This window comes from Fukomys damarensis, unplaced genomic scaffold (genome assembly GCF_012274545.1).
Source record: "Fukomys damarensis isolate Sample0158 unplaced genomic scaffold, DMR_v1.0_HiC HiC_scaffold_31, whole genome shotgun sequence".
NCBI classification, from domain to species: domain Eukaryota; kingdom Metazoa; phylum Chordata; class Mammalia; order Rodentia; family Bathyergidae; genus Fukomys; species Fukomys damarensis.
The window spans coordinates 5,475,313-5,488,489 of record NW_022900943.1 but is presented as its reverse complement, the minus strand read 5'-3'; the positions used below and the strand labels follow the sequence as shown (position 1 = coordinate 5,488,489).

Sequence of the window (13,177 nt, the reverse complement as noted above, 5' to 3'; positions counted from 1 at the left end):
GCCGGACTGCCGGCCCCGTCTTCGCCCCGCTGCGCTCGGCTGCGTTTCAGCGCAGTCCCGGACGCTGACCCGGGGACAACAAACAGCGCTCCTTATTAGAGATGCGAACTCTCGGGGAAGAACCGAACCGCCTAGAAAAGCAAGCGCGCAGGCATCGGAACAAGTGGCCAGACCTTCTGCACTGCCTGTGAAAGTGACCTGTAAAATACCACGGAGGGCTTTGCTCTCAAAGCACCAGATTTCAGAGTACAGGTTTTATCAGAACGTGACGGTGGAAGCTGTTCTTATTATTTATTTGGCTTTGCCTCTGGAGATCGGGCGGTGTTGTTGCTCCCTGCCCGCGCGTGGGTGCAAATCCCTCCCCAGCCAACTCTTAGATGTCAAAGCCCCATGGTGGGGGGGACAGACTTGTAGGTATCTGCATACTCTGATACCGTTATTTCGGGTCCTTCAAGAATTAAAAACACGCCTCCCTTTTAGGGAGTGACAACTTGGACTTCAGTGGGCGATGCGATTTTAACAGGCGCAGCCAGGTAATTCTGCGATGTGGGAACTGCACACCTTCCTGTTCAGTGTGAAGATAGATAGATGTCTTCGGGGTGCTGACCCCAGAGCCAGAGCTAGGGAATCCTGCCGGGGTGAGGGTGTAACCCCTCTCTGCTGTGCCCCGCGGTGTTGGGAAGGGCTTCCCATCTGCTCTAAGTGCCTTGCCCTTTATAATGTCAGAAAACCTTCCTGCCTGCAGATATTGGCACGAAGCTGACATGACGGGCGGTGCTGCTGTAAATAGGAAGGAGACCGCGGGGCAAAAAGAAAGTTGCAGCCTTCCTACTGGGAGGCTACCTGCTCCCCCTCCTCTGAAGGCCGAGTTCTGGCAAAGACTACTAGGAAAAGCTCCTCTTCCTAGAAGCGTGGGAAAGGATTCGGTTGTATTCCAGGAACAAAATCTCTGATTTTTCAAGAACTGGGATGTACCAAAACAGGTCTCCCCAAATCAGCTGCCACGGGAGGAAAGAAAGGTTGGCATCTGAACGTTTGAACCCCTGTGCCCTGGTCTCCCTCCTGGCTGTTGTTCAGTGAAACTGGTCGCTGAGAGAAACTTTAGAGGGGTTTCAGCACAGCTCTTGTATGTGGTTCTTCAGGTTTTGTCCGAAGCTCGTGGATCAGAAAGGCTGCTTTGCTCCCGGATGTGCTGGGGAAAATCTGCTCTCAGCCTTGTGCCGGCACGGAGCCCACATTTTCCTAAGCAGGACCCGGGCTGGCTCTGGCGTGGCCAGGATGCTCAGACCTTGAATCATGCCCTTTCACACACCACATAGCCAGCCAGGGCATCTCTCCCGTTTGGGTTGATCACGGTGCCCACCACACCCAAAGAAAGCTTGGTCTTCCTTCCCCATCTCCTGCCCTAAGATGATGATACCACATAGCGTCCTAACTTTCTGTGCTTGGTTTGAGTTGAATGTGCTCAGCTGTCTGCAGCCTTTCTTCCTGTCTTCCCTTAGCAAGAGTTTCTGCTTGGGGGGCACAAGCCTGATAGACCTCCCTAGCAACAGCTGTGACAGTTTTGAAGGTGCCTTGGGCACTGGTGGTGGTGGTGGTGGTGTGGTGATGTCACCACTTCCCAAACCAGCTGACCTGTGCCTTGTCATGTTACAGATGAGGAATCTGAGGGGCGGAGAGAGAGAACTGACTTACTGAAGGGCATGCAGGAAGCCCATGCAGGGTCTGCAGCCGCCCCTGGGTCTCTCCATCTGAAGTCTGATTGATTGCTGGCTCTTTATGATAGTACAATAAACTACTATTCCGTGAGCATCAGCTGTGCGCCTGGCCATGTGCTGTGCCAGACACGCTCCATAAGTCATCTTACCACAACTTGGAGTGAGCATACAAGTGAGCTTTCAAAGGGAATATATGCATAAATAAAAATACTACAAATAATACAAAAGAGCATAAAATGAAAGTAAAAGTGTCCCACTACACTCCCTTTCCCAGGGTAACATCTCGGGTTTGTATTTACAGGGGGGTCTGAGTATCTGGTAGATGAAAGACTCAGTCTAAGCAGCCAGGGCTGCCTGTTTCCAGACTCCACACTGCCCCGGGTGCCACACTAGCCCAGGTGAGCAGGAGGAAACAGGTGCATGAGGTCACCTTCCTTCGCCTTCCTCCTGTCTTATCTAAGGTCCCACCAATGCTGTGTATTTTCAGAAACAGAGCCAGGACTTCTTAGGTGCTTGTGACCTTGTAATCACAGTGTCACTGTGTTCCCTTCGGGCCTGGGGCTTGGTTGCAGTTCAACAGGTGGCCCTACCACATCCTGTCACCACCCTGCACAGCCTCCATTCTGTACCAGGTCCAGGACTGGAGGAGGCCTCTTAAGATGTGGTTTTCTTTCCCCGTGTCTCTCTGAGGGTTGTTGGGAGACAGAGAGCTGACTTGAGATGCTCAGCCTCTCTTATGTAAATATAGCAGCAGTTTTTCAAAGGCCCCAAGGGCCTCTGTGGCCCTTCAATTTGAAGCAGTGGAGATTGAGGGTTCTTTGTAAAATGGATGTTTTTGGCGCTTGAAGGTTTGCATTCCATGTGGGATTGTGTCCAGGGGTTAGGGATATGTCAAAGTGGAGAAAGGGTGTTTACATATCCACCAAAAATGGGAGCATGGAGTCTTTGGAATTAGGAGATTTCAGCAAGCGTGGAGTGTATTTCTTTGTTGAATCAAGTTGGTAAGGATCAAGGAGCCATGTATTCTGCGTGGGGGCACAGGAGGTGGAACAGAGCAGAGGTACGGTGGGAAGGTGCATAAGGCTGTGCCTTTGGTAGGTGCCCACTCCCAGGGTTCTCAGTGCTTTCAGGGGCAGGCAGAGCGGGCCTGAAAGATGAGCCCAGAAAGCTGTAAGCTTTCCAGAATGAGCTATTTACTTTGTTATTTTCTGTGAGTGGAAAGGGGAGGGATAGAGGATGGGTACAGCAGTTCTCCCAGGAAGCACGTCCTGCCTTTGAGGGTTCTTCATTCTGGGAGAATTGCTAAACACATCCCGGGCTAGGAGGGAGGAGAGGTGCCGGCCGCCGGCCACTGGTCTCCTAGGCATTGCAGAGCAGAGGACCCTGTACCATGTGCCATGGGAGATTGGGGGGACAGAGGCTGCGAGCTGTCGGAAAGGACGGAGAATGTCTGTAGTACACGGAGGGGCTGGGAAGTGACCTGTCTATAATGAGAAACTGAAGGAGGGGAAGTCAGACTTTCTCCAAGACCCTGCCTGGCTTCAGAGCCCGGCTTCAAGGTCTGTCAGGACAGAGGACGCTGCGCCCCCTGGTGTCAGGCTGGCAGCCGGTGCCAGCGAGCTGCATGGAGACCTGTGGACAACAGACAGAGAACAGGGACCAGCTGGAGACGGCTGCGCCTCAGACCTTGTCCTCAGTTTGCTAAGGGAGCTGCAACTGAAATAGCCTTTGATTTCTCAACTCTGGAGTCTAAATAGGGATTCCGATGCAGAGACAGCAAGCTCGTGTGTGTGTGTGTGTGTGTGTGTGTGTGTGTGTGTACACATGCACTGTTTCTGCATGCAATTTAGGCCAGCAGAAGAGTATCTGTTTAAAAGTAGCCCAGTGGGGTGAGAAATACACGGGCCTCAAAGAAAAGACCTGAATTTTGGGTGGAATTCTGGCTTGGGCCAAATCATTCAACATTTTAGAATCTTCTCCTTGTCTTAACGCCAAGGAGTTTAGAGTAAGATGCGTTTAAGATATGTTCTCAGCTTTAATATTGGGACACATTCAGTAATCATCATATGGCACCCCTTTTTCTCAGAACCTTGCAAATATGACTTTAAAAAATTTATATGCAGGTGCAAATGTTATATGCTTCTGCATCATGCATTTCCTGATTCTGAGCAAAGATTTGAAAAAGGAAGAATGCAGCTCTTTTGGACAGAGAAGCTTGCCTCTGCCCCCCAACATTTTGCGGAAGGAGCATTCTGCAGAAAAGCTGCAGGGTGAGCAGGACTTCAATCTCTGCTATTTCTTTTAAAAATAAAGCACTGAAGTGTTGCGCTAGAAATTCTGCTACTAAGTGTCGGATGTGGTAGGTGTGAATACATGTTTCAGTAGTTCCAGGCACAAGACCAAATCTTCCCCCAAATTAGCAGAGTCTAGCTATAATCTGGCTAACATTTTTCTACAAATAAGTACAAAGACCATTTGGGAGTACGTTATCTTTGAAGGGCTACTCATTGGGTTTCCATTGGAATTTAGGGCCGTGGCTTACACAGCCTGGCAATGGGAGTAGGGCTAGTCCTGGAGAATTGCCCCATTGCTGAGTTTTCCACTCCTGAAGCTTCCGTGTGTCATCTGTGAGGTGAACGGTCAGCTATACCTCACCCCTGTTTCTTCCTTGTACCTTCTGTATTGCACGTGAAGCATTGTCTCTATGGAATGGGCACAGTTTTGTTTTTTAAGGAAATTGGTATCCTGGGAGGAACATCCCACAAGCAGTGACTTTGGCCTTACAGGTGCAGCTATGGTTCCATAAGTGTCCCATCCCATGTGCCGCAGGGGAGGAGCAGACCCCTCTGGAGAGGTGAGCCAGGCTGGGAGGAGCAGCACCAGCGAGATACAGATGGGCGCTGACTCTTGCCTCGGGGAGGGGAGACCTTGTGTAGGAGGCCATTTGGGGGGCAGGGGAGTGCAGAATTCATATGTTGGGGTGTTATCCCCCAGCACCTCTGGATGTGACTGTATTTGAAGACAGGCCCTTTAAAGGGATAACTAGGTTAGAGTGAGGCAGACTCAAGCTCAGGGTCCTTATAAGAAAAGTTTAGGAGGCAGACATGTCCAGAGGGGCGACCATGTGAAGGGAGGCAGAGAAGGCAGCCATTTACAAGCCAAGAGCAAAGCCTTGGAAGAAACCAGACTTCCTGATATGTTGTTCTCAGATGAGAGCCTGCAGGATTGTGAGAAAATAACTTTCCTTCATGTAAGCTACCCAGTTTGTGGCATTTTGTTATGGAAACTCCAACCAATGAACGGAAGTTACTATTTGGAACCAACCAATTTTGGGGGGCCATTTGAACACACAAATCTTAGGTCACCAGGTTTTCTAGTTTAAGGATTTTTTTTCTCCTTAACTATTGCAGCAGAGCTAGCTAACTTCACCAGTGTGTCACACATGGGATCCCATACTTCAAAGTGGCTTGTGTTTCTGGCCTCTCTCTCTCTCTCTGCTCTGTAACAGAGAGTGAATCCAGGAGTCCCCAAGCAACTAACATTCCCAGACCATTTTTTAAACTTATTTTTGAGTCAGGGCTTACAGAGCTGAACAGTCTGGCCTGAAAGTTGTGATTCTCTTGTCTCAGCTTTCTACAAAACTGAGATTACAGGTTTGTTTTAATACTCTACTATTATCTCGACTTTTTTTTTTTTTTTTTTTTTTTTTTTTTTTTTTTTTTTTGTACCAAGGATCAAACTCAGGTCCATGTGCAGCGGAACCACTGAGCTAAATCTGCAGCCCTTGACATTCTTAAATTTTCAAAAAGGGACTTGCTCTTTCATGTTGCGCTGATTGCCAATAACAAAACCAGCCCTGGTTGACCAAGAACATAAAATTTAAATATGGTGTTATGATTTGTATCTAAATGTCCCCCAAAGCCTTGTGCACTTAGAGGCAGAGATTTTGGAAGATGACTGGATTATGGGGTGATGTAGCTGACTTGCTGTTAGGAAGTGGCTCTGGTCAGAAGGGGCAGTCCCTAAAAGCACAACCTGGAACGGTGCATCTCCCTCCTGTACCCCTTTTTTCTCTCTCTGTTTCCTGTCCACCAAGGAGTGGCATCTTTCCTTCATCCAGGCCCTTCCACCATGCCAGCAGCCATGCAAAGGCTGAAATCACTAAAACTCAGGAGCCGGATTAAACCGCTCCTCCTTTAATTTATCGGTGTTGGGTATTGAGTCCCAGCAGTGAGGAAGTGGCTAAGACAACCAATGTGCATGCTGAGCTTAGGAGTGTCCAGCAAAATGTGTTTAGTGCTAGAGCAGCAAGGGACACTGCCTTGCTTCCTTTTATTGGTAACTGGATTGAGACTTCTCATTCCTCGATAATCACTGGCAAATAAATGATGATGCCCAGAAGATTCCCCAAGTGTCATCCACTGAGATTCCACACGGCCTCCTGTGGCCCAACCAAGACTTCTACTTCACGTTGAGCACTGTGGACGTCCCAATATGAACATCTCAAGGGAAGGCCCAACATAGGAGCTGAAAGGCTGGGGTTCAGGATGAGCTCGCCTGTGTGTGGCAGCTGCGGAAGCTCTCCCGGGCTCAGCCACTCAGGCTTGAGCTGGGCTCTGGGAACCCAGAGCCAAGGATGCCAACCAGGATACCAAGCAGTGCTGCCCCACGGAAAAATAACACAGACACTACAAGAAGCAACAGTGGGATGGATTAGTCGCCGGTTTCCAGCTTGAGTTTGTAGGCTCCTGTGTTCAGCCAGCCCTAGGAGTCTCCGATTCTCATTTGAGGTTGAGTTAGGAGGTCTGGGATGGAGAGGAAAGCCTGGGCTGTCAGACTGAGAGCCTTGGCAGTCCTGGGCACATCACTGGAGATAAATGATGTCCTACCTTTATATGGCACACGCCCACCCCGCTGATTCTGATTTGGAAGGGAAAGCTGTGCTCTTGGTTAAAGGAACAGGAGTCATCAGTGAGGAGAGTCTTGAGGATGTAATGGGGAGGTACTGTTTTTAAGGATATACCTTGATTTATAGAAGCTCACTGAAAAGTACGATAGTGGAATGTTTAGTCAGGAAGTCTGCTTTTCTAGTTCTATTTCTGCTGGGTCTGACTGAAGAGTGTAAATTTTAAAAGAAGTCATTTCTTATGCACATTATGCAAACTCCCTTAGGGGAATGAGTGAAAGACTGTTTGAGACGCTCTGCATTTCTTGGAAGAAAGTTGCTATATAAATTAATATAGAGCCCTCTTTTTTATTGCAGGCCTGCAGGACACATGGAAGGACTTTCCCCAAATCATGCTCCAGAGAAAGGAAACTCTCCACTGGTCTGCATCAGGGAAGCTAGTTTTCCCCCTTCTTTTCTGTAAGTTTTCCAAATCTTATGACTCTAATTTCCAGATCAGAAAATAGGATTCTATGTTTACTATTCTCTGTCCTCTGCATATGGAGAGCCCCCACAGGGACACAGTGATGGGCTAAGTACCGAGACACAGGCGTCCACAGGAAATCCAGTCACATCTGCTCTGGAGCCTGCGAGCCCCAAATCGGGCCAACTCTGCTTTCTCCTGACAGACAGCCCCCTTCTCCTGCCCTCCCAGAAACAGCAGGGTCGGGGGTGGTGCTGCAATGGTTAAGTATGCAATTCTATTTGTGGCCTTTTGAGTTAAGTTCTGATAGTTCCCTTCACCATACGGAAAATAAGGGAATTAGCTAAAAATGTTAGCTTGCAAGCCATCGATTCAAGAAAAACCGAAACTTATGCCCACATAAAAAAAACGGGCGTATGAGTGTTCAAAGCAGCATTTGCATAATAGCCAGAGAGGGAAAAGAGCTCCACTGCCTGTCATCTGATGAATGTGGCATAGTAATACTCTGGAATATTATTCAGCAAGCAAAACAGATGAGACTGAGACGTGTGATGCCGTGGACGAACCTTACAACAACACATCATGCTGACCAAGAGCCTGGGAAAGGGTGGGTGCGCTGGAGGGTGATAGCAGAGGAGGGTGGTTTCTTATGTTCTACAACTGACGTGTAGATTGTCTGACTTGGCGAATGCATTAAAAACTACTGAATTCGGTCCCTTAAAGGGATGAATTGCAGAGTGTGTGAGTGATATCTCAATAAAGCTGTTAGTATTATTTAAATCTCTCTTTTCCCAAACTTAATCACCTTTGAAAAAATGTGACCAGGCTGGGGAAACAGATTTTTTTAAAAGATACCTAAAATGAGAATGCAAAAATGAATGACTTTTCCTTAGATGGAAAGAGTGACTTGCAGGGTCATGTATAGCCACAATATAGATATCATGTTTTGAATTTTTCAGACTTTTTTCCCTTACTTTGAAAGCATTAAAATATGTTTAATCAATGATACTGAGGTGGATTTCCTTCCCCTCATTTTTCTTTGCCTTTAGGCAACAGCATTCCAACTTCCTGTTAAGGAAACACCAATAGTAATTTCAGTGCATGTATTTGCATATTGCTGACATTAAAATCCTAGACTCTAGGATGCAGGCCTTGCCAATGGGTGTATTCTACCCAATTAATCCACTGGTTAACTCTCAGAAATCTGGTGAATCGGTTGTTAATCACAGTCGTTAAATTTTAAAGCATAGAACCATAAATGAATTATGTGAAAACTGAAGGCAGTATTCACACCTTATTACTTCCTAATCATTCAATTGCATTTTACTATTGTCTAGGCTCTTGACACTACTTGTACCTGTTGGATCTGTTACAGTGGCAATGTGCACAGTGACACAGAGACGTGCTACTGTGCATCTCTTCCCAACCCCATGTTCAGGAACCTGCCTTTGATAGCTTGAAATAGGCTACGGTGGCCAGACTTACATGATGTTTTTTATCTGGGCTTCTCCTTTCCTCACAAAGAGACTATTAAACAGTTACCACCTGGACTGCATTGAGTGGTGCCCCCCCAAAACATATCCCTGTCCCTGGAACCTGTGAATGTAACCTTATTTGGAAAAAGGTCCTGGCAGCTGTAATTAAGGATTTTGAATGAAATCATCCTGATTTCTCCCAGGGGGTCCTAAATACAGTCCCATGTGCCTTTCCAGGACAGAGGTGGAGGGTGATTTGACACAAACACACAGAGGGGAAGGGGAGGCAATGTGACTGCAGAGAGAGAGGCCACAATCCAAATCTTCCTGGAAGAGACAGGAAATAGAATCTCCTCCATAGCCACCGAGAGTAGCATCCCTCTGCTGACAGCTCAAATTCAGACCCAGAGCGTCTAGAAATGTGAAGGAATGGTCACTATTGTTTTAAGCCATCCAGTTTTTGGTGATTTGTTATGGCAACCACACAAAATGAATGCACCGTCATGAGACCCAAGGCAACACAGTGGGAAATCAGCAGGGGTGGCAAAGTCTTCCCTCCTTGCCACTGTATTTGCGTACAAATAAAAACATAAAGTATGGGTAAAGTATGGGTCTGAGGGGAGACATTCCTGTCAATATTGTTTGAGAAACTGGATCTTTTTCACCACTGGATTTTTTTTCTTACTTACACAAACCACTTAATTTCTTTTCATTTTAAACCCAGTTCCTAACTGTTATAGACATGTTCATGTTGAAACTGCTCATTTTCAAAATTAAAAATATATAACCTACTATGATTTGATCAGTTACTATCTGATTTAGGCATAGCTAATAAAAGACAATCAGCAAAAGGTATACCAGTTAGTGAAAATCTGCTCTCTACCTCAATTCAATATGTCCATTTGTTCCACAAACACTTATTGAAAGCATTTTATTCAGATAGATATCCATCCATTTAAGAGCTTACAACTTATATTCCACTAGTGAGTTTAGTATAATTTACGTTATTGAACTCACTAGTGGTACTCTATTAACTTCTCATTATGTATTCCATAATTTCTGAATCATTTTAAATTCATGTAATTTCATTATTTTTCCTAAAAATAATCTGTTTGGTGCATGATTTAAGTTTAAAATTCTTTCTGAGATCACCTGCCTCACAAGCACAAGGCCCCGAGTTCAATCCTTGCTACTACCCCCCACCAAAAAATAAATAAAATTCTTTCTGAGATGATGTTGAAGTACATTCACAAATCATACAAAAAAATCTTTGGTAAATTAGGTTGGAAAAAATATTTTGTGGTGATTTGCAATAATAGTGTACTTTTGATAGTTTTGTACTCTTGGGAATTTTTATTTGAAGACCAACATTTTTGTGAAAGGACCATGTCGCAAAAATTCTGAGAGCTAGACCTATTATTTTGAACTGTTTTAAACATAAAAATCAAATTCTCTTACCTTCTGCCTTTGCTATTTTTAGTTTTTTTCCCCAGGTTCAAGAGGTTTCAAATTAATTTGGTTCTCTATAATCTTTCTTTCCTCCACTTGCAAATACTTTCATTTTTTTGATGAACACATTTTGGATGATTTCCCAGTCAACTTTCTAATCTAATTAAATGCAGATAAGTTTAAGTCAGATAATATTTTATGGTCAGTTTTCTGATAGTGGGATAGCTGGAAGCCCAGCCTTCAGAACTGAAGTGCAACTCTACAAGTAAGGTTTGGTTGTTGTTAAACAGCCCCTCGTGAATACTGACACCGTTAGCTAAACTAAACTGGTACTTGCTGGTCTTAAATTAAAATGGAAATGGACTTTCAAGTACAATATTATTGTTTAGCACTTTCATATTTGCTATTAGTATTGCTTATCACTAGGAGAATATTTCTGGCATTTTCTCAGTAACAAACAATCCACAGCACATGTCAGGCACACAGATGATTTCATTCAGGACCTAGAGCGCACACTATCAGACAACAGTGTTAAGTGGAATCCATTCTCTGTGCAGCCTAAAACAAACCTCTCCTTGCTCTACCACAGCAGCCAGGATGCAGCACTGCTTATTGGAAAGAATCGCCTCCTTCAGAAAACTAGGGCCATTCAAAATGGAAGCTAAAGGAAAATGTGCAAAAATAAAAGCTTCATTTGAAAATTCCCTGTGTTTGTAGCCCCACAAGAGCCTAACATGAAAATTTGGGACACACTCAGGTTTTCCAAAGACAAAGACAAACAGATTCAAAATAAGTGTTTGCAGGAAAGACAAGGTGATGCTTTATTTCCTCAAACAAAAATCAACTTCTAAATAGTACTCTCTCTTGATGATGCTGCCAAAGGAGAGCCTCTGTTTTTTCCCTAAAGCTAAAAACAGACTCACCACCGAAGTAGAAGTAGAAGGAACTGGAAAAATTCCATGATTTGTTTCTCTATGGCAACTTTGCGCTGAGACAAAGGCCTGCTTTACCCTAAATTGTTTTCTTCGTGGGGAGCCCCCCATTAGAAACTAGATGAATGGATACAACGAAGCAGTTGTGCAGCTCCAGCTCTAAAAGCCCTTTTCTTTTTTAGTCAAGCACCTCAACATCTGCCCAGGAACTGGAAGAGAGGCACAGCGAGGAGAGGAGCTGGGCTCCAGCAACATTTCAGAGCGGCCTGGACGAAAGCTTGGACGACCACAGAAAACCTTCCTGCCTTGGACCCCAATCCAGATCGATGACCTAATATATCTTTCCCCACACCGACTGCCACGTTTTTATGAGCATCGAGAACTGGGTGTCTGCCATCAGCAACAAAGAGAGCTTCTCCAGGGCACTCCTGTCCTCCGAATCGCCAGGGTCCCGGCCGCTAGCCACACCACACCGGCCCATGTACGAGCTGAGCAAGACACTTCAGCAGGGTGATTCTTAGGGAACAGGGAGAGTCCCTGTCACGGCCTGGCCGCCTGGGCTTCAGAACGCTGAGCCAGAGTGGATGTTTCCCTGAAGCCCACCGCGAAGCCAAGGAAGAAATTCTGCTTCTCAGAGGGGCCTGGTCCCGAATTTATATTTGTAATGTTTCCCTTTAATTGCACAAGCTACAGACTCCTCCCAAGAGAAATGGATAGAAACACTGTACCACACTTTAGCCTGATAAAAGTACACCATTTAAACGGACACTCCCTTTTGTCCTCCATGGACAGGCCACCATCCCGTCAGGCCATCTTGGAGACAAGCTAGGTTGAGTCTCTGGCTGTCTGCTGTCCTTTTTGAAATACAGCAGTGGTTCAAAAAGTGGCTGTGGTTTACATTTATTTACTTCAGCTCCTCCTTGAAAGAAGACTTAGTTGTGGACTCATTATTACCACCACTTATGGATGTAAAGACTGGAAGAATTTTCCTGCCTGGGCCTCACTTTTATTACATGGTATCACTGTCCCAGGGTGGCTGAGTTTTGTTTTATAGTGAAGTTGGTGGATCTGGACTTTTCCCATGAGACTCAGAGGACCAAGCCATAGAAATTTTGTTGTTGTTCTGACCACAAAAGTAATGGCATATACATTTACGTGGTTGCATGGTTGCATACATCTGCATGCATAAATAACTTGGAATATTATAATTTATAGCATAGTGAGTGAAAATCTTCCATAATCCCTTATCGTCGAGAAAAGCCATTCTCTTTTTTCCAAGACATACATTAACATTTATTATTTCACAAAAAGGGATTGTACTCTTACAACCCAGAAGCGTGTTCCCTGGCTGGCAATGTCTTCCGTGTCTTTCCATGTTAGTCTATAAAGAGTGACGTTGTTTTAAATCTTCTTTTCTGTGGCTCCATGGTGCTGTGCTGCACGCTGAACCATACTTTCCTAACCAATTGCCTGTGCACACTTGGGTTCTGTCCCATACTCCCTGTTGCAAAGTGTTTCCCAACCCAAACATCACTTTATACTTAAACATCTTTCAGCAGTTTGGGGAATCTTTCTTTATGATGAATTCCCAGAAGGTGAATTATTATTGGGTCAAGAGTTTGAGCATTTCATTTTAATAGCTGTTGTCAGATTCCCCTCCCCTAATGTTACTCCCATTTACACCCCAAGCCACACTGTAAGAAGGACCTGCTTCCCCAGGCCCTTACGGATGCTACAAGCATGCCACTTGGGCATGTGTGATGTGAGTTAAGTGGCTGTTCCCTTGTGAAAGCTAACAAAGAGATCCAAAGTCCCCCCCTTTCCTGGGCAAGCCAACCACCTAGGCAGCTAGTTAATTGGAAAGGCAAAAAGTCTACAACCTAATGCTGGCATCTGGGCGGGTTTACTACAGATAACTTGTCAGTGAGTATGTAAGAAACTGTGAGTAATTAATAACTTAATTATTAAAGAAATATACATTGGTTCCGATTTTCAGCAGTTTTTATAATTATAACACACGTTAATAGTACAGATAACAGGTTTCCTTGTGACATTTCTGTACATGCACACTCTGATTTGATCATATCTCCCCTCTATTCTCTCTTGCCCTTTCCTTCCCTACGCTGCTGTTTTAATATAAACAATGCATTTAATCTGGGAGCATCAAAATATTTATATTTGCACAATCCTTCTATCTCATTGCTCATTTATTCAAAGTAGCTATATATATATAT

At 45.2% G+C, this 13,177-nt stretch overlaps 1 protein-coding gene across 1 annotated transcript in view; it reads left to right on the top strand.

Moving 5' to 3' along the window:
• Positions 1-13,028, top strand: part of LOC104866769 — a 14,734-nt gene extending 1,706 nt beyond the window's left edge. Inside the window, exons 2-3 of the mRNA XM_010630973.2 lie at positions 6,982-7,083; positions 11,126-13,028. Coding sequence (XP_010629275.1) covers positions 6,982-7,083; positions 11,126-11,457 — 434 coding nt within the window. The 3' untranslated portion in view covers positions 11,458-13,028. The remainder of the gene's footprint in view (positions 1-6,981; positions 7,084-11,125) is intronic.
• Positions 13,029-13,177: the final 149 nt, after the last annotated feature.